The sequence below is a fragment of the Prionailurus bengalensis genome, chromosome B3 (assembly GCF_016509475.1).
Source record: "Prionailurus bengalensis isolate Pbe53 chromosome B3, Fcat_Pben_1.1_paternal_pri, whole genome shotgun sequence".
Taxonomy (NCBI): Eukaryota; Metazoa; Chordata; class Mammalia; order Carnivora; family Felidae; genus Prionailurus; species Prionailurus bengalensis.
The window spans coordinates 3,403,086-3,422,722 of record NC_057355.1 but is presented as its reverse complement, the minus strand read 5'-3'; the positions used below and the strand labels follow the sequence as shown (position 1 = coordinate 3,422,722).

General features: G+C 42.7%; 1 protein-coding gene across 2 annotated transcripts in view; it reads left to right on the top strand.

The window, feature by feature from the left end:
• ADAMTSL3 (ADAMTS like 3) overlaps positions 1 to 19,637 on the top strand; it is a 348,695-nt gene that overhangs the window by 186,824 nt on the left and 142,234 nt on the right. For both annotated transcript variants that reach the window (XM_043554621.1, XM_043554622.1), the window contains one exon: positions 3,299 to 3,456. In XM_043554621.1, the coding sequence (XP_043410556.1) occupies positions 3,299 to 3,456 (158 nt within the window). The remainder of the gene's footprint in view (positions 1 to 3,298; positions 3,457 to 19,637) is intronic.

Here is a 19,637-nt window from a genome sequence, read left to right as displayed (position 1 = left end):
AGCAGGCTCCAGGCTCTGAGCTGTCAGCACAGAGCCTGACATGGGGCTGGAACTCACGAACCAGGAGATCATGACCTGAGCCAAAGTCAGATGCTTCACCAGCTGAGCCACCCAGGTGCCCTGGATCAGAATATTTAAAGGCACCATCATAGACTTGAGCTGTGAAGATTTGGGGAATTTGAAAGCATCTTGACTTCTGATTCTACTTTTATCTGTTGGAGACCGCACATCATCTTTTTCTTCACTCTTCTCTGCAACCCCCCACCGTTTTAAGCCTGAGGAGGAGAAAGAAGTCAGCGGTGGACAGCAGGGCTGAAGGCACACACCCTCTGCCTTTAGTGGTGGGTATGTTTAGGGGCTTCCTGGTCTCCACCCAGGACAAGCCCTCTTGCTGCAGAAACCACGGAGGGTTCCGGAAAAGCTCTATCAGCTGAAGGGCCGTGTGCGTTTCTTAGTAGCCACGAATCGTACATCATCACAACATAGGGCTGCAGTCAAATACAGCAGAATGCTCAAACTTAATAAACACTTAAAAATGGGTTTATAAGTCAACACATCATCTGAATTGTTGCTTTCCACCGGTCTCCACCTCGCCTGTGGATTCATCACAGTGGCTCTGTTAGTCCATATGATCTGAATCACTTGTATCCATGATCTCCACTTTCATGAAATCCCTTCCGCTGTCTTTAGTCGCCCACTTTTGACTCCTACACAGTAGCGATCGGAGAACCTGCCTTCCACGTCCTACCTATGCAGCCAGCATTTGCAACCTGGAGAGCTGGAAACCTTCTGGAAAAAAATGCCATAAAGACAGTTTTTTCATTAGCATATATGTGTCAGTGGAGGGAAAGAGTGGTTTGGGTAATTCACCTGCCCTTGAAAAAAGGGAAAAAAGAGTGGGTTTGCTCCCTGAAGTTCTCATGCCCTTGCCACTAACAGTCCTGGACACCGTCCAAGTAATGGAATAGATTTGAGAGCAAAAAAACCCAAAACACCAGAACCAGACAAACAGAAACGCTGGCCTTTGGTTTTCAAGGCTGGATGTCCGACCGGCCTTCCCCTTCCTCCCAGATTCCGGCATCTCTGCTGTGACTCCGCATCCCGATGACACTTAGGAAGCTGTGATCCTAGCAGAGGCTAACGCAGTGCTGAAGCAACCCCCGCACAGCCATGGAAGCCGCTGAACACTATCTGCATTTAACCTCAACTCATTTCAGGCTGAACCTCCGTCTAGAAGCTCGGTGTCTTTCAAGCCCTGCGTGTGGATGGATTTTGTCCAGTTTCGCCGTGTGTTTTGATGTTGCCAGAATGCTCATTGTTGCTCCTCCTTTACTGCAGAGGGATAATCCACGCAGTGTGGGGCCTTCTTACTATCTCTAGTGTCCCATCTTTGTTTTTCTGACAGCTCACTTTGTAACAGTTTTATGTCTTCATTGGAACCAGGAACTGAATTTAATCTCACGCTTTCCAAAAATCCACTGCGGTCGTAGCGATCAGGGCCAGCGTGGTTGGGGTTTTGTGTGCCTGAAAGTAGCCGGCTGTGTTCTTCGACCGCTAATGACTCCTGTAGATCAAAGAGCTCTGAATTTTCCCAGAAAAGTTCCCAGCCTGCCTGTCAGGCATAATCAGGGACGTCTCCTAATGCGTGTCATGCAGTCTGTCCAGGGCTCTTGGATTCCCACAGATGCTCCAGAGAGCAGAGAGAAATCAAAGGAAAGCAGCCAAACACAGCCGCGTGCAGATAGCAGCCCCCCATGCCAGACGGTTTTGTTGTGTTTTCTCAGCTTTCCTGGGGCTCGGGTTCTGTCGTGTCCTTGGTTCAAGGTGGTCGAAGGGCCATTGAATATGCGTGAATCAAGTATAGGTTTCAGAGCAGAAGATCTGTGATATTGTCTGTTCTGACTCCACATTTTAGAAACAAGACAGTGAAAACCCAAGGCAGAGACGGAAAGAGAGCTGGGGTCAGAAATGCATGTGTCCCGGGCCCTGGCCACACATTTAAAAAAAATTTTTAGCATTTATTCATTTTTGAGAGACAGAGAGAGACAGAGCATGAGCAGGGAAGGGACAGAGAGAGGGAGACACAGAATCCGAAACAGGCTCCAGGCTCTGAGCTGTCAGCACAGAGCCCGACGCGGGGCTCGAACTCATGGACCGCGAGATCATGACCTGAGCTGAAGTCGATGCTCACCCGACCGAGCCACCCAGGCGCCCCTGAATTTTTTTTTTTAACCTTAGACCAGAAAGAAATATCCTTTACAAAAAGTAGAAATGCTGTTTTGGTTCAACTGTTGACATTTTTCTGTAGGAGGTCTAAAAGCCCTTCTGTTCATATAAAAGCAAATGTGAATGAAGAGATAACATGCGGGGGAGAGATCTTTGTGGTGATGAAATAGTGCTGTGTCCCCATCCCGGTGATGTGTGAAAAAATGGCATAGGAATGCACGCGTTTTACCGATGTCGATTTCCTGGTGTTCATACTGCAATGTAGTTATTATATAAGATGTAACTGTTCCCTTGGGTAAAATGGTGCCTAGGACCTCTCTGGTATTTTTGCAACTTCCTGTGAATCTATATTTCAATATGAAAAGTTTACTTGAAAAAAGAAAAAAGCAAGTTCAAAATTCACGGTGGTTTTGTCCAAATGAAAGACTGGGCTTAAGATCTTCTCAATGGATGATCAAATGAGTAACATATCTTTACTTTGAATAATAGCGACATCATGAAAAAGTAGGAAGGAAGAGATGTTTCCTCTTTCCCCTTATCGCGGGAATGGCTCCAAATTGTTGCGTAGACCCAATTGGACCTCACACCTTTGTGGACGACTAAAAAGCTTGCATATGTATCCCACCAATCTGAGTCCATGTAAGCTAAGTGGCTATGTTGATATTGGGTTGATATCATTGTGGTAGGGTCCCCTCCCTAAGGAAAAAACAAAAACTCAAGGCAGCCTGGCTATACGTGTATGTGACAACATCCCTCACGACCTTGTAACATGAGACCGCTTAATCAGACTGCATGTTTGTGTGTTATCATCTGTGGGAGACAAAGAAAGAGAAAAAGTATAAGAACCTCTGCCTCGTGGCGTTCGGGGCTCAGTTCTTCAGGTATGAACTCAACTGAGAGGTGCTGGCACAAATAAAGTTAATTCCTGGAAAGAAAGGCCTCGCTGTCATGACTCTCGGTGCGAGAATCCTGCTACTTCCTATGCTGGTATACGTGTAGTGAAATAATTTTTGAAATAGAACGAATGCTTTCAAGATAGTTCTCTCATTTCACTTCTGTTTTTAAATTTTAGTTATCGAATCAAAAACACTTCAAGGAAGCAAAAGAGAACACAGCTTTAACAGCCCTGGAGTTTTTGTTGTAGAGAACACCACAGTTGAATTTCAGAGGGGCTCGGAGAGGCAGACCTTTAAGATCCCAGGACCTTTGATGGCTGATTTCATTTTCAAGGTACGATGCGCCTTTTCTCAAATGTCCTGCATCTGAAGCTCCTCACATCTTGAATTTTTGAAACGCTGCGTTTGTTTACCAGGAAGTCATCAGTGATTGTTTCTACACTGAGCGTGTATCATGAGTCTTTCCATCTTGGCAGCGGCTTCCTAAAAATTGTTCATCTCCCTCTAGTTTCTGCTCCTCAACCCCACCAGTTAAGAACAAACCTCACTTTTTTTAGGGGAGGGATTGTTTTTGCATTTATAGACTCTGGTTGTGTTCAGTTTCAAACCTCTAGGCGGAGTTTCGTGAAAATGGTCAACGGTTCAATGCTGCATGTCCTAATGTGTTGTGCGTGCTGTCTCCTTGCAGAGAAAATGGGGGCTCATCCCTTTCCTTCCTGGTTTGTTTCCTCAGTTGTATCTCATCACATGCGCTCGTTGGGCACGTCATAGGGGTCCTTCTAAGAACTCTTCTTGTTTCTAACCCTGAGCCTCTGTCCCCTCTTTGGGCGAATCAGGGTGCATCTTTCCTCAGTCAGAGGATATGAAATAGAGTGGCCAATATATTTCCAAGGTAACACAGTGTGAAAATTCTTCTGATGAAACTGAAAATACCCAAGACATGAAGAAAAGAAAGGGCATTTCCGTGGGTGGTTTTGTCCCAACCCTTTTCAGAAACTCATTCCAAACGAAAATGGAGAAAAGCAAGTAACGGCCCGGAAGGGCTTTCCCCGTGCACTCAATGCCTTCGAAAGACCTGTCCGTGTACTACATAATTATCTGTCACAGAATGTTCCTGGTTGCACACCGGTGTCCTGTGCTCCAGATTCAGCCTGCAGTGTGGCCAGCCAGGCGTTGAACTGCACAGTGTTGTTTCTTTGAGACCGAGTTGTGCATGGTCGCCATTTAAAAATCAAGGACTTTAACATAAAACTATCAGCTATTTTTATGCTTCTCTTTAAAATGGGAAGATGGAACTCCTAGTTGACATTTGGTCCTAGCAAGAACTGGCTGCAGCAGGTTACCAGGGGCGTTCCCATCAGGGCACACTCTGTCCACGCCGTGGTCCCCGCATTCCTGACTTTGAAGGCATGAGCGTCGGTTCACAGACATGTAGGTTGCCTTTCACAGACACTCCTTGCTGTTCACAGATGTGTAAGTGACTTCTGTGTCAGACCTTTAAAGCATTAAGCCCGTGTTAGTTTTGGACAATCGCATTTTTAAAAGGCTTTTGGGAAGTATGATTGTCATCTTCCTTTCCTTCTATTCTTTCTCTCGGGCGCATTGTTATGCCAAAGTTCTGTGCTGCTTTTGCCCCTGAGGGTTTTCCCAGTTGATTCTCAAGTAGTTAAAGTACACCCTTGCATGCACGCGCACACACACACACATGCACACACGCACACATCTGCACACACGTGCATGTACACATATGCATGCACACATCCACACACATGCATTCACACATGCACCCACATGCACTCACATCTGCACACACATCTGCACACACATGCATGCACACATGCACGCACACATCCACACACGCATGCACTCACACATGCACACATGCACACACATAGGCACCTTTTCTTTTTTTAGTCCTGTTTTCATTCCTTCTTAGACAATGTGTGTTCTTCTCAGGTCATCTTGGAGATCTCTGCGTGGGAGGTCCTTGTAAAATGATGGAATGGAAGGAATAGCCACAAAGGTCACCCTTTCAAGATATTGTTTGGTTGCAGCATCAGCATGGAAAATATACTTTTTATTGTCACCATGCATAAAAAAACAACATACACATAAACCATATATTTCTACAGGTTGGTGTGTGTACATTTTTTTTTTAAGATTTGAGAGGATGTGGGGCACCTGGGTGGCTCAGTTGGTTAAGCGTCAAACTCTTGATTTTGGCTCAGGTCATGATCTCATGGTTCATGAGATCAAGCCCCACGTCAGGCTGTGTGCTGACAATGCAGAGTCAGTTTGGGATTCTCTCTGCCCCTCTCTCTCTGCCTTTCCTCCCCACTCTCAAAATAAGTAAACATTAAAAAAAAGATTTGAGAGGATACTGAAAACATAAAAAACTGAAAACATAAATGATGGCTATTTTATTTTATTTTTTATATTACCGTTTTTGTCATTTATTTCTTTTTTAAATATGAAATTTATTGTCAGGAAATTTATCCTGAGAAACGATGGTTATTTTATTTATTTTTTTCAACATATGAAGTTTATTGTCAAATTGGTTTCCATACAACACCCAGTGCTCATCCCAAAAGGTGCCCTCCTCAATACACATCACCCATCCCCCCCTCCCTCCCACCCCCCATCAACCCTCAGTTTGTCTTTTTTTTTTTAATTTTTTTTTACATTTATTTATTTTTGAGAGACAGAGTGAGACAAAGTGAGAGCGGGGGAGGGGCAGAGAGAGAGGGAGACACAGGATCAGAAGCAGGCTCCAGGCACTGAGCTGTCAGCACAGAGCCCGATGTGGGGCTCGAACCCACAGACCGTGAGATCATGACCTGAGCCGAAGTCTGACGCTCAACCAACTGAGCCACCCAGGCGCCCCTTACCTCTTTTTTTTTCCTTCCCCTCCTCCATGGGTTTCTGTTAAGTTTCTCAGGATCCACATAAGAGTGAAACCATATGGTATCTGTCTTTCTCCGTATGGCTTATTTCACTTAGTATCACACTCTCCAGTTCCATCCATGTTGCTACAAAGGGCCATATTTCATTCTTTCTCATTGCCACGTAGTACTCCATTGTGTATATAAACCACAATTTCTTTATCCATTTATCAGTTGATGGACATTTAGGCTCTTTCCATCATTTGGCTATTGTTGAGAGTGCTGCTAGAAACATTGGGTACAAGTGCCCCTATGCATCAGTACTCCTGTATCCCTTGGAAAAATTCCTAGCAGTGCTACTGCTGGGTCATAGGGTAGGTCTATTTTTAATTTTTTGAGGAACCTCCACACTGCTTTCCAGAGTGGCTGCACCAATTTGCATTCCCACCAACAGTGCAAGAGGGTTCCCGTTTCTCCACATCCTCTCCAGCATCTATAGTCTCCTGATTTGTTCATTTTGGCCACTCTGACTGGCGTGAGGTGATATCTGAGTGTAGTTTTGATTTGTATTTCCCTGATGAGGAGCAACATTGAGCGTCTTTTCATGTGCCTGTTGGCCATCTGGATGTCTTCTTTAGAGAAGTGTCTATTCATGTTTTCTGCCCATTTCTTCAGTGGATTATTTGTTTTTCGGGTGTGGAGTTTGGTGAGCTCTTTATAGATTCTGGATACTAGCCCTTTGTCCGATATGTCATTTGCGAATATCTTTTCCCATTCCGTCGGTTGCCTTTTAGTTTTGTTGATTGTTTCCTTGGCAGTGCAGAAGCTTTTTATCTTCATGAGGTCCCAATAGTTCATTTTTGCTTTTAATTCCCTTGCCTTTGGGGATGTGTCAAGTAAGAAATTGCTACGGCTAAGGTCAGAGAGGTCTTTTCCTGTTTTCTCCTCTAGGGTTTTGATGGTTTCCTGTCTCACATTCAGGTCCTTTATCCATTTTGGGTTTATTTTTGTGAATGGTGTGAGAAAGTGGTCTAGTTTCAACCTTCTGCATGTTGCTGTCCAGTTCTCCCAGTACCATTTGTTAAAGAGACTGTCTTTTTTCCATTGGATGTTCTTTCCTGCTTTGTCAAAGATGAGTTGGCCATACGTTTGTGGGTCTAGTTCTGGGGTTTCTATTCTATTCCATTGGTCTGTGTGTCTGTTTTTGTGCCAATACCATACTGTCTTGATGATGACAGTTTTGTAGTAGAGGCTAAAGTCTGGGATTGTGATGCCTCCTGCTTTGGTCTTCTTCAAAATTACTTTGCCTATTCGGGGCCTTTTGTGGTTCCATATGAATTTTAGGATTGCTTGTTCTAGCTTCGAGAAGAATGCTGGTGCAATTTTGATTGGGATTGCATTGAATGTGTAGCTTGTTTTGGGCAGTATTGACATTTTGACAATATTTATTCTTCCAACCCATGAGCATGGAATGTTTTTCCATTTCTTTATATCTTCTTCAATTTCCTTCATAAGCTTTCTATAGTTTTCAGCATACAGATCTTTTACATCTTTGGTTAGGTTTATTCCTAGGTATTTTATGCTTCTTGGTGCAATTGTGAATGGGATCAGTTCTTTATTTGTCTCTCTGTTGCTTCATTATTAGTGTATAAGAATGAAACTGATTTCTGTACATTGATTTTGTATCCTGCAACTTTGCTAAATTCATGTATCAGTTCTAGCAGACTTCTGGTGGAGTCTGTCAGATTTTCCATGTATAATATCATGTCATCTGCAAAAAGTGAAAGCTTAACTTCATCTTTGCCAGTTTTGATGCCTTTGATTTCCTTCTGTTGTCTGCTGATGCTAGAACTTCTAACACTATGTTAAACAACAGTGGTGAGAGTGGACATCCCTGTCGTGTTCCTGGTCTCAGGGAAAAAGCTCTCAGTTTTTCCCCGTTGAGGATGATGTTAGCTGTGGGCTTTTCATAAATGGCTTTTATGATCTTTAAGTATGTTCCTTCTATCCCGACTTTCTTGAGGGTTTTTATTAAGAAAGTTTGCTGAATTTTGTCAAAGGCCTTTTCTGCATCGATTGACAGGATCAGATGGTTCTTATCTTTTCTTTTATTAATGTGATATATCACATTGATTGATTTGCGAATGTTGAACCAGCCCTGCACCCAAAACGATGGTTATTTTAGAAGGGATAGGTGCTTTGGGGGGAGTGATCTTAGCTTTATTTACAGTATTCTGATACTTAAAACAATTCTTTTTAATACAACTTTTTAAAATGTTTTTATTTTTATTTTTGAGACAGAGAGAGAGAGAGAACATGAGCAGGGGAGGGGAAGAGAGAGAGGGAGACACAGAATCCGAAGCAGGCTCCGGGCCCTAAGCTGTCAGCACAGAGCCTGACGCGGGGCTCGAACCCACAGACTGCGAGATCATGACCTGAGCCGAAGTCAGATGCTCAACCGACTGAGCCACCCAGGCGCCCCTAAAACAATTCTTAACGAGAAGAACACAGTCATATATCACTTGCATAATTAAAAATTCTTTTACACCTTCTGGCCCAAATTCTGTGTTCACCCCCTAATAGAATATATTTCAGTGACATGTTGCCCCAGTCTGAATTAGTACTATTTTCTGTTTTCCTCTCTGGGTTCTGGTTTTCTCAGATTTAATAAACAATTCTGGGCTTTAACTTCAACTCCTGGAAAGCTTTTGATCTCTCTTGATGGAAAGGCTTTTAAATATATATATATATTTATATATATATATGGAGATATATATATATATATATATATATATATATATATATATATCCATCAAAGAAGGTGTTGCATACAACTGTCTGAGTCACACATAACTGGAGCCTGATTTTCGTGCCTGTGGCCATTTTCTTTCATAAATGTGGTGTGCACTTGGTGGGAGAGAATTTGGCAAAATCAGACACCGTGATGAAGCAGTATGACTCTGGTGTTGTTTTTTCCCTGACTTTATAAGCTTGTCCAAATAATGTGGGTTTCTAGGAAATATACTTTTCCATCGGTTACTTTTTCTATTCTTTTTTTCCCCCTTTTTTCTTTCTTCTTCTTCTTTTTTTTTTTTTTTCTGGGAACACTGTACTTTTACCCAGCCTGTGTTGTCGCTAAGCGGGGGGAGCTCTGGTTCCGCTCACATCTTCGCGGCTCATCATACCATCGGGTGTGGCTGCAGTTGGGGAAGTTGAAAGTGCGCATGAGGTCGCCAGCGATGGGCGGCAATGTGTTTTGCTGTATCTCTTCCCATTCCCATCAACCGAGAGCAGCTGGTCTAAAAATGGAACATCTGACTTCAACCCAGGCTGTAGAGAGGAGACCGGCTCTGCCCGCTCAGTGCCAACAGAGCACAGTCATGGGTGCGCCCGGGGATACTGAGGCACACTCTTTCATACGGGCACAGATTAGACCTTACTTCTTGGACTGGTAATAAACAGACTGTTAGAAACCATTATATTCTGACATCACGAGTAACCTCTGAAGGCCTCGGTGGGATGTCAGATTCTTCTGTGGCTCTTGTTCAGATTGTAAAGCCTAGCAATCCACTGCACCAGTGAGACCAAAAAAAAAAATAAATGTCTTTCTCCTTTTTCAGAAGCTATATTTTCATGATTGGACCATTCTTGAAAATGACACTTTTTTTTCTTTCCCAGTGGATTTATGTATTTTTGTTTTCCTGAATGACCTTTTTCTCATGGATGACCTTCATCACAGCGCTACTGGGTCACAGTATTTTGTGTTAGCGCCCCTCAAGTGTTCGTACTTCGCTTTTCGAATGTGTGTATGCTGCCACCAGGTAGCAGTAGAGAGTCCTGATCGGGTACTTCATGTCTAGGCCGTGTTGATTGGAGGGTACCGTAGGCACTATCTGTTCCGGGAGGACTTTCTGAACAGTTGCCTCTGTGAGTAGATGTTTGTGAATATCAATTTCAGGAGTATGCCCATGAGAACAAAACGAAATGGTTTTGGTAAAGACCTCTCTTTCCATGGTTCACCACTTTGTGCTGGTGGCTTCCCTCTCTTTTGCAACATATCCATCTTAAGGGAGGGGAAAAAAAAGCTCTTCTTCCTTGTGGTCTGCAACCTTCCTCTTTATTCCAGATACCTGTCATCTTTCTCCCACTCAGATATTTTGTGTGTCTGCGGGAAAAGGTTTTCTGATATCTCTTCCCACTCATGTTCAGCCAGGCAAGCCTCTGCCGTCAGTTTCCCCCAGCCTCAGCTCTAGATACATGTTGTGTTCTCTCCTTACACTGTCTCTCCTTTCTTTATGGGCAGTTATGAAAGCACCTCTGCGTGATCCAAGGATGCAAAGATTTGAAACTGTCTGTCCTCCTTTATTGCAAAGAGCAGGTATCTTCAGTGTGGTGCAGACAGTGACTGAATTTGCACATTCACAGGTATTTCAGAACACAGCAAGACACAGTTGTGAGGGTCAGTGCCTGTGCTAGGTTCCCGAGGCTCTTGTGAAAGCACCTTTGTAAACTGGGTGGCTTGAAGGACAACAGATAGTCGTTGACTCCCAGTTCTGAAGGCTACACGTCCAAGATCAGGGTGTGGGCAGGATTGATTCCTTCTAAGGGCTGAGGGAGAGTCTGTTTCATGCCTCTCCCCAGCTGCTTGTGTCCTCGAGCATTCTCCCTTGGCCTTCTCTGTCTGGGCATGTCTGCCTCTGCACCCACATTTCCCCTTTCTCTGAGGACACCAGCCATTTTGGATTGGACCCACCCTAACGACCTCACATTCACTTTACTAGATCTGCAACGACCCTACTTATTTCTAAATAAGATGTATTCTGAGGTACCATGGGTTAAAACTTACACGTATCTTTTTGTGGGGGAACCCAATTCAGCCCATACTAGTGCCCAACAGAAAAGAAAATTTACCTATTTTCATCATGTCCATCGATCAGAATTCCCTCTCGACCTGAGCATTTGCCGTTAACCACAGAGGCAGAGACTTGAAATCTCACCTGATGTTTGCCGTCATGTGATCTGTTGAGAGAAATTTCTCGGTGAAAGCAGTTCAAATACTGTTCCAGTAGTTACCAGAATTCACAGCTAAATTATATGCGTAAACTGGATACACACATTTAAGAAAGAAAGAAAGAAAGAAAGAAAGAAAGAAAGAAAGAAAGAAAAAGAAAAAGAAAGCAAGCAGAGTTTTGTATAAATAGCTAGTCTGTAAATTTTGGAAATTAATTTGAAGTGGCCAAGTAAGGTAGTTGAATCTGAGTTTATTTTTCTTACCATTGTTAGAAAATCATTTTCTTAATGAAACGCAAGTAATATACTTCTGCGCATGTTAATAGGCACTTCTTCATTGCTGTTCTGTGTGCTTGACCGTGTGCCTCGTCAGCAGAGCAATCGGCCCTGGGGGTTCGAAAGTGGCGGTTGGTGATTCGGGTTTGTTAGCAGGAATGCAGAGAACGAGCATTGATGTTCAACTTTCTATTATTAAGGTAGGATCTGGCAGGGATGTGCAAAGAGACCGGCTGGAGGAGGTGAGGCCAGGAGACATGTCATGACGGCGGTCACTGTCCAGAGCAGGGAAGCATCTTAACTGGGTTTCAAAGCAAAGGCAGAAAGGGAGCTTATGCTCCACTGTTCATCTAGAAGCCCCAGAGGAGGAGGCCCCGTAAGGTATTTACTTCTGTCAGCAACAACCTGGCGGGGGGAGAGTCCCGTTGGAACAGAATTGGCATGAGTGTGAGTTGAGCTCCCTGGAGGCTCCCTCGGCCCCCACGTGGCATGGAAGGGACCTGGGACATTCCCTGTACCCTTGACTGGGCAACCTTGGAGGGGCTGACACAAAATGGGGGCAAAATGACCCTGCGGCCGAGGGGTAAAGGTAGAGCTTCCGTGCCTCTTACTTTGTTCAGGAAAGACCCAGTTTGTGCCTGTGGCTCTGGCTTAATTCTCAGTGGTCCTTCCTTTCATTCTCAGAATCGTCCTGGCTCAGGCAGTAAAGCGTATAGTGTCCTAGGTAAGGGGCTCGAGGCCAGGCCAGGGACTGGGCGGGAGTGGCAGCCACACCACTGACAACCTGCCGCACAAGAAGGGCGTGGACCAGGCAGGTCACCAGAGGAGTCCACCGTCCCGTGGCCAGGAAACAACACAGCCGAGGCCACTGGGTCTGCAGCTCCCTGCGGTCCTCCCAGTGGCCAGAGGACCCGGCGACAGGATGAGGACCTTCACACACGGATCCAAGCTGTCCCTCCTTTCCCGACTTGGGCGTCCCAAGTGGAAAAGCACCATGGAGGCGGTCGGTCTGAAGGACAGGACAGTCGAGAGGCGGGCCACTTCCCCGCCTGACATGACAGGGCGTGGCCTAAAGAGACGCAATGTTAGGTGTCAACTTCTAAACAAATGAACCGGCTTGTAATTGCCCTGCATTCAGACTGGAAAGCCGACGTGCAGAGAAGGCCTTGTCCAGACGCTCAGGAGGGTTTTTTATTTCTTGTGAACCTACTCAGCAGGGAAAACTTTTCTCAAGAGCTCTGCAACAGACCTGTTACCCGTCTCGTTGACAAGACTTGGGTCATGTGCTCGCTCTCAGCCTTTCCCTGGGCGTTAGTCCTTCTGGGTTCATCAAGAAGCAGATGCCCTCTTGAAACCAATATTGCACTGTATGTTAAATAACTAAAATTTTTTATTAAAAATTAATATTTGTTTATTATTTTTTTATTAAAAAAATTTTTTAACGTTTATTTATTTGACACAGAGAGAGACAGAGCATGAATGGGGGAGGGTCAGAGAGAGGGAGACACAGAATCTGAAACAGGCTCCAGGTCCCGAGCTGTCAGCACAGAGCCTGATGCGGGGCTCGAACTCACGGACCGCGAGCTCATGACCTGAGCCGAAGTCGGACGCTTAACCGACTGAGCCACCCAGGCGCCCCGATGTCTATTTATTTATTTATTTATTATTTTTTTTTTTTAATTTTTTTTTCAACGTTTATTTATTTTTGGGACAGAGAGAGACAGAGCATGAACGGGGGAGGGGCAGAGAGAGAGGGAGACACAGAATCGGAAACAGGCTCCAGGCTCCGAGCCATCAGCCCAGAGCCTGATGCGGGGCTCAAACTCACAGACCGCGAGATCATGACCTGGCTGAAGTCGGACGCTTAACCGACTGCGCCACCCAGGCGCCCCTATTTATTTTTGAGAGCGAGAGAGATTGAGCAGGGGAGGAACAGAGAGAGAGAGAGAGACACAGAATCTGAAGCAGGCTCCAGGCTCCAAGCTGTCAGCCCAGCTCGAACAGGCTCCAGCTGTCAGCTGGGCTCGAACTCAGGAACTGTGAGGTCATGACCTGAGCCAAAGTCACATACTTCACGGACTGAGCCACCCAAGTGCCCGACTAACTAAAATTTAAACTAAAAAAAGAAAAGAAATGGCTTCAAAACAAATAAATAAAAAAATAAATAAAAATTAAAAAAAATGTACCAGTATTGATTCATCAATAGTAACAAATGGACCGCACCAATGCAAGATGTTAATAATAAGGAAACCGGTGTGTGTTGCGTTTATTAGAAGTGCTGTACTTTCTGCTCAGTTTTTCAGTAAATCTAAAATTGCTCAAAGAAGGAGGAGGAGGAGGAGGAGGCGGAGGGGGAGGGAGAGGGAGAGGAGGAGGAGATGCCAAGACAGGACTAGATGTGCAAGACGTTTATGAGCGGGATACCCACAAGGAAGAGGCAAGATGGCACCAAGAGAGGCCAGGAGAGCTGTCCGGTGGTAGTGAAGATCTGACTTCAGAAGCAGAGGAGAGAGGGAAGGAGAGAAAGTCGGGTGGGAGCATCTTAAACTGAAGGGTGGTCCTGGGGGATTCAGCAAGGCTACAGGGGAGGCCCTGAGCCAGAGTCCTCTATCACATGGTGCAGTGTCTCCCAGGAAATGGCCTGCTTCGGACCATGGGGTGGGAGCAGCCCACGGGGACCTTGACCTGCCACAGGCGCTGCCGAGCTGTTACAGTCTGCAGTTGTGCGAGTGAGAGGCGCATTCTCATGGGTCCCACACCTGCTAAGGCAGCTGTGACCGCCATGGTCACATGGGACAGTCAGGCGCTAAGACACATGGGGGAGGGATGAACACCGGAACAGGCGTGAGCCTTTGGCGGATGGGAAGGGGAAGTGGATATTGGTCAGCAATTAAATGCATCTGCTCCAGTAAGGGCGTCATCTCTTTATGGAGAACATCTGGGTTTAATGCCTTTTCTGTCTTTTTCTTCCTCTTTTTTTTCTTTTTCTTTTGGTGATAATGGTTGGGACTCAGAAAACTATTTTAGTCCCTCTTAGGCATATTGATTTATTTAGGGTTCTGTTTTTGAGCCAAGTTTGAAATTTATATTTTTCTAGAGAAATATCCAGTTCGTCCAAGTCTTCCAACTCTTCAAAGGTAATCATGCTGCGTTCCCTTATCATTAAAAAACATCTCCATTGTACCTATAACCATGTCTCTTTCATTCCTAAACTTGTTCACTGGTTCCTTATCTAATTTTCATTTCATTCAGATCATCCAAAGATTTGTCTCTGAGACAGCCAAGAACCAGATTTTAGTTTTCCTGATTAACTCAGAGTGTTACAAATATTCAATTTATGTAAACTTTTATTTTTCTTTCTTTTATCTTTACATTAATTTATTTTGGTATTGTATTTTTAGCTTCTGGAGCTCAATTCTTAATTCATTTTATTTTCAAACTTCTTTTTTCTCTATTACATGTATTTAGGGCATTCAGTTTTCCCGTTCAGAAGCTCTTAATTTTGTTGTAGTGCAAGCTATAGATTTTTAGCTTCATGATTGGACCATTTGTATTTTGGTTAGGAAATCTTTGCCTCGTTCAGGATCAAGGGTTATGAAACTATTCTTCTGTGTTTTTTTTCTGGAAGCCTTATTGTTTTACTTGTCATATTAAGAGCTGTAATCCACCTAAAATTGATTTTTGCACATGTTGTGAACTATAGTCATTATCTTTTAGCACATCTATCCACTGACCCAGAACCATTAGGTGAAAAGATGGTCCTTTCTCCATTTGTCTTAAATTCAAAACTATATGTGTGTGGGGGTCTGTTTCTGGAGTCTGTTGTGTTTCATTGATGTGTCTGTGAGTACCATCGTGACTTAATTACTGTAGCTTTGAAACAAGTCTTGATATTTGCTAGTGTGTGTTCTTCCACTTTGTTCTTTTAATTTTTTTTTAATGTTCATTCACTTTTTTGAGAGAGAGAGACAGAGCGTGAGCAGGGGAGAGGAAGAGAGAGAGGGAGCTGTTAGCACAGAGCCTGACGTGGGGCTTGAGCTCACGAGCTGTGAGATCATGACCTGAGCTGAAGTCGGACGCTTAACCGACTGAGTCACCCAGGTGCCTCTCCCACTTTGTTCTTAAAGATGATCTTTGATCTTCTTGACTCCTTGCACTTCCATAACAATTTTTAAGTACGCCTGTCAAATTTTATAAGATTCTTTTGGATTTCAATTAGAATTGCATTGAATCTATGTGTCAATTTGGAGAAAACAGAAAACTTTCCCATCCCAATTTTTCCAATCCATAAATATGGTATCCCCATCCATTTATTTAATTTAAAATTTTTTCTCTCAATAACATTCATAATTTTCAGTGTGTAAGTCATATATTCTAAGTTATTCCCAGTTGTTTGCTATTTTGGTGTTATTATAAATGAATTTTTAAATTTTTCTATTTATTTGTACTAAAGTTATGGAAATCTAACTGATTTTTGTATATTGGCACTGTATTCTTGCTATATTAACACTTATTAATTCTAATAGTTTATAGATTCTTTTGGATTAGGTATACGCAATTCTGATACCTGTAATGATGATAATTTTGTTTCTTCTTTTCCAACCCGTGTATATTTTATTTATTTTTCTTGCTATATTGTACCACTTAGGACATTTGGTATGATATTGAGTAGATTTAGGGACAGCAACTATTTTGTCGTGCTTCTCATTCAGAGGCAAAGGGCTCTGTAATTTTTCATCATGTTTGATGTTTGCCCTGAGGTTTTTATAGTTTATCTGATGAAAGAAATCTTTTTCTAATTTGCTTCCATTGTCACATACAAGCGTGGAATTTTTTCAAATGCATTTTCTACATCTTTTGAAGTGATCGTATATTTTTTCCTTTAAGATAGTGAACTGTTGATGTTTAAATGTTAAACCCATCTTACCTTCCTGTAATAAACTTCACTTGATTATTATCATTAGTATAATTTATTAGTAGCATTTACTTATATTTATTGTTTTATTATTAATAAAAAGGATTATCCTTTTATGTGTCACTGGGTATAATTTTAAATTATTGTATTTATGATTTTTTTGGTGGCTTTGTTCTGGAAGAGGTTTTCTTTCTAATACTGTATTCGTGTCAGGTCTTGGGTATTAATTTATACTGGCTTTACAAAACAAGTTTAGAAATATTTCCTCAGTTTTCATTCTTTGCAATGGTTTGTTTAAAATTAGTGTCATTTCTTCTTTAAATATTTGGAGATATTAAAGCAGTAAATTTTTAGAAGTATGCATTCAATGTCTTTAAAATATACACAACTATTCATACTTTTAGTTTCCTTTTGTGTCAGTTTTATTTCAAGGACTTTGTCTACGGGTGCACCGTATTTTATTGCACTTTGTAGATTTTCTTTTTTCTTTTTTTTCTTTCCTTTTCTTTTCTTCTTCTTCTTCTTTTTTTTTTTTTTACAAATTGCCACAAAGATTTATGACATTCCTGAGTTGAACAAGTGTAGAGGTGCAATTTTTCCAACATTTGCTCATTTTGTGTTTCTGTGTCACATTTTGGTACTTCTCACAGTATTTCAAACTTTTTTATTATTACTATATTTGGGATGGCGATTTATGATCAGCAATTACAAGCCGCTGAAAGCTCAGATGGTTGTTAGCATTTTTTAGCAACAAAGTATTTTTAAACTAAGGTACACACGTTGTTTTCTTAGATCTAATGGTACAGCACACTTAATAGACTACAGTGTAGTGTAAACATAACTGGGAAACCAAAAACTTCATTTGACTCACTTTGCTGTGGTATTTGCTCTGCTGGTCTGGAAGAGAACCCACAATATCTCCAAAGTTCAACTAACTTTTTTTTTTTAATTTTTTTTTTCAATGTTTATTTATTTTTGGGACAGAGAGAGACAGAGCATGAATGGGGGAGGGGCAGAGAGAGAGGGAGACACAGAATCGGAAACTGGCTCCAGGCTCTGAGCCATCAGCCCAGAGCCTGACGCGGAGCTCGAACTCCCGGACCGCGAGATCGTGACCTGGCTGAAGTCGGACGCTTAACCGACTGCGCCACCCAGGCGCCCCTATCAACTAACTTTTTAAAGGTTATTGGCAGAGATCTTTTCATATTATCTTCTTACTGTTTCTTCATTGTCTCCAGGATCTGTAGTGAGTCATTTTTTCTCATTCCTGAGACCGATTATTTGTCCCTACTTTCTTTTTAACTTGATCAGTCACTTTGGAGGGCTATCACTTTAATTAGACTTTTCACAGAAACACCTTTTCATTTACGTTATTTACATTTTAGTGTAGTTTCCTTTCCATATCATTAATATCCAGTCTCATCTTTGTTCTCTCCGTCCTTCTTCTGTCTCTGGATTTAATAAGCTGTTACCTTTTTATCTTTTCTAGTTGGATGTCAGGTCATTGATTTTCATCCTTTTTTCCCCCATAACACATGTATTTAAGGCTATGAATTTCACTCCAATCATTCCTTATGTTTTATGATGCAAATGTTGATATGAAATCTTTTCCATCATCATTCAAATTGTATTGTAGTTTTCATAGTGATATATTCCTTGACTTAAAGAATATTTAGAAGTATACTCTCCAAGTATGTAGGAATTTTGCAGTAATCTCATTCTTATTTCATTTTATTTTAGAGAGCATGAGCATGGACAAGGGAGAGGGCAAAGGGGGAGAGAGAAAGACAGAGAGAGAATCTTAAGAAGGCTCCATGCTCAGTGAAAAGCCTGACGTAGGGCTCAATCTCGTGACCCTGAGATTATGACCTGAGCCGAAATCAAGAGTTGGACTGAGCCACCGAGGCACCCCACTCATTATTACTTTACCGCTTCATTCTACTATAGTCAAAGAACATATTCTATATTATGTCAACTTTTTTGAAATCGGTTAAAACTTAATTTGTGGCTCAGAACATAGCAAATATTAGAAGGTATGATGTGTGGTCTCCTGTTGTTGGGCACAGTGTCCATACGTCAATGTGGTCATGTTTATTAATGGTTTTACTAAAAATTGTAACCTTACTGGTTTTTGTCTGCTCATTCTGTTAGTTACCACAAGACATATGGTAAAACTACCACTGTGACTGTTACCTTTATCTAATTTTTTTTCTATTCTTGTTAATTTCAAATTATTTATCTTTGAGGCTAGGTTGTTAGGTCCGTTCACATGTAGAGTCATTACCTCTTCTAGTGACTTGACCACCTTACCATCACGAAACTATTTTCTATTAGTGCACTGTCTTCTGGCTTCCACTTACTCTTAAGAAGCCAGCTGTCAGTCTTATTTTTGTGCCTTAGAAGGTAATGTGTCTTTCTCCCTGTCTGCTTTTCAGTGTTTGCTCTTTGGTTTTCATCAATTTTTTAAGATTGTTTATGTATTTATGTATGTATTTATTTATTTAGCAAGCACACACACACAAGCTGGGGAGGGGCAGAGAGAAAGGGAGAGAGAGAATCCTAAGCAGATTCCATGCTGTCAGCACAGAGCCTAATGTGGGGCTCGATCCTGTGAACCATGAGATCATGACCTGAGCTGAAATCAAGAGTCGGACGCTCAACTGACTGAGCCTCCCGGGTGCCCCTGGTTTCCGTCAGTCTGACTGTGATGTAATTGGTGACTTTCTTCTGCTTGAGGTTTGTAGAGCTTCACAGCCATGGCTTGATATCCACCATCGGTTTTGGAAGATTCTCATTGATTACCTCTGCAGATATAGTTTCTATGCCATTCTCTGCGTTCACTTTCTCTGGGACTATACTTACACCTTCCCCTGTCATGTCTACTTTCCGCTTCCTTCTTCCGTGTCTGTTTACTGATTCTCTCTTTAATTGTATGCAATCCAGGGGTCAGCAGATCCTGGCCAGCACGCAGAGTGGAGTGTTACCGGAACACAGCCACAGCCATTTGTTTACAGGTTGTCTGTGGCTGCCTTTTCCCTGTGCCAGCCAAGTCAAATCACTGTAATGGGGACTGTATGGCCTGAAAACTATGTCTGCCTTCTGATTCTTTACGAAAATATTTGCCGAGCCCCAGTCTGGTCCATTGTCAAGTCTGTCCATTGCGATACTGATTTAAGTTACCGTGCCTCGTTCTCCTAGAATTGCCATTTTATTTTTGTGGCCTCTCTGTTTCTAGTGAAATTCTCTGTCTTGTCACTTAACTTCTTAAGCATTTTCACCATCCTATCTTCGTCTAGACTTTCTAAAAAACAAGAGCCCAAGGAGGGAGCCGTGTGCTAACGCTGAGCTTTTAAGACCCTGGCACCGTATGGGGTATTGTGAAACACGACCTGAAGCCAAAGCTAGAATTTCAGGGGTTGGTAGCTGTATAAC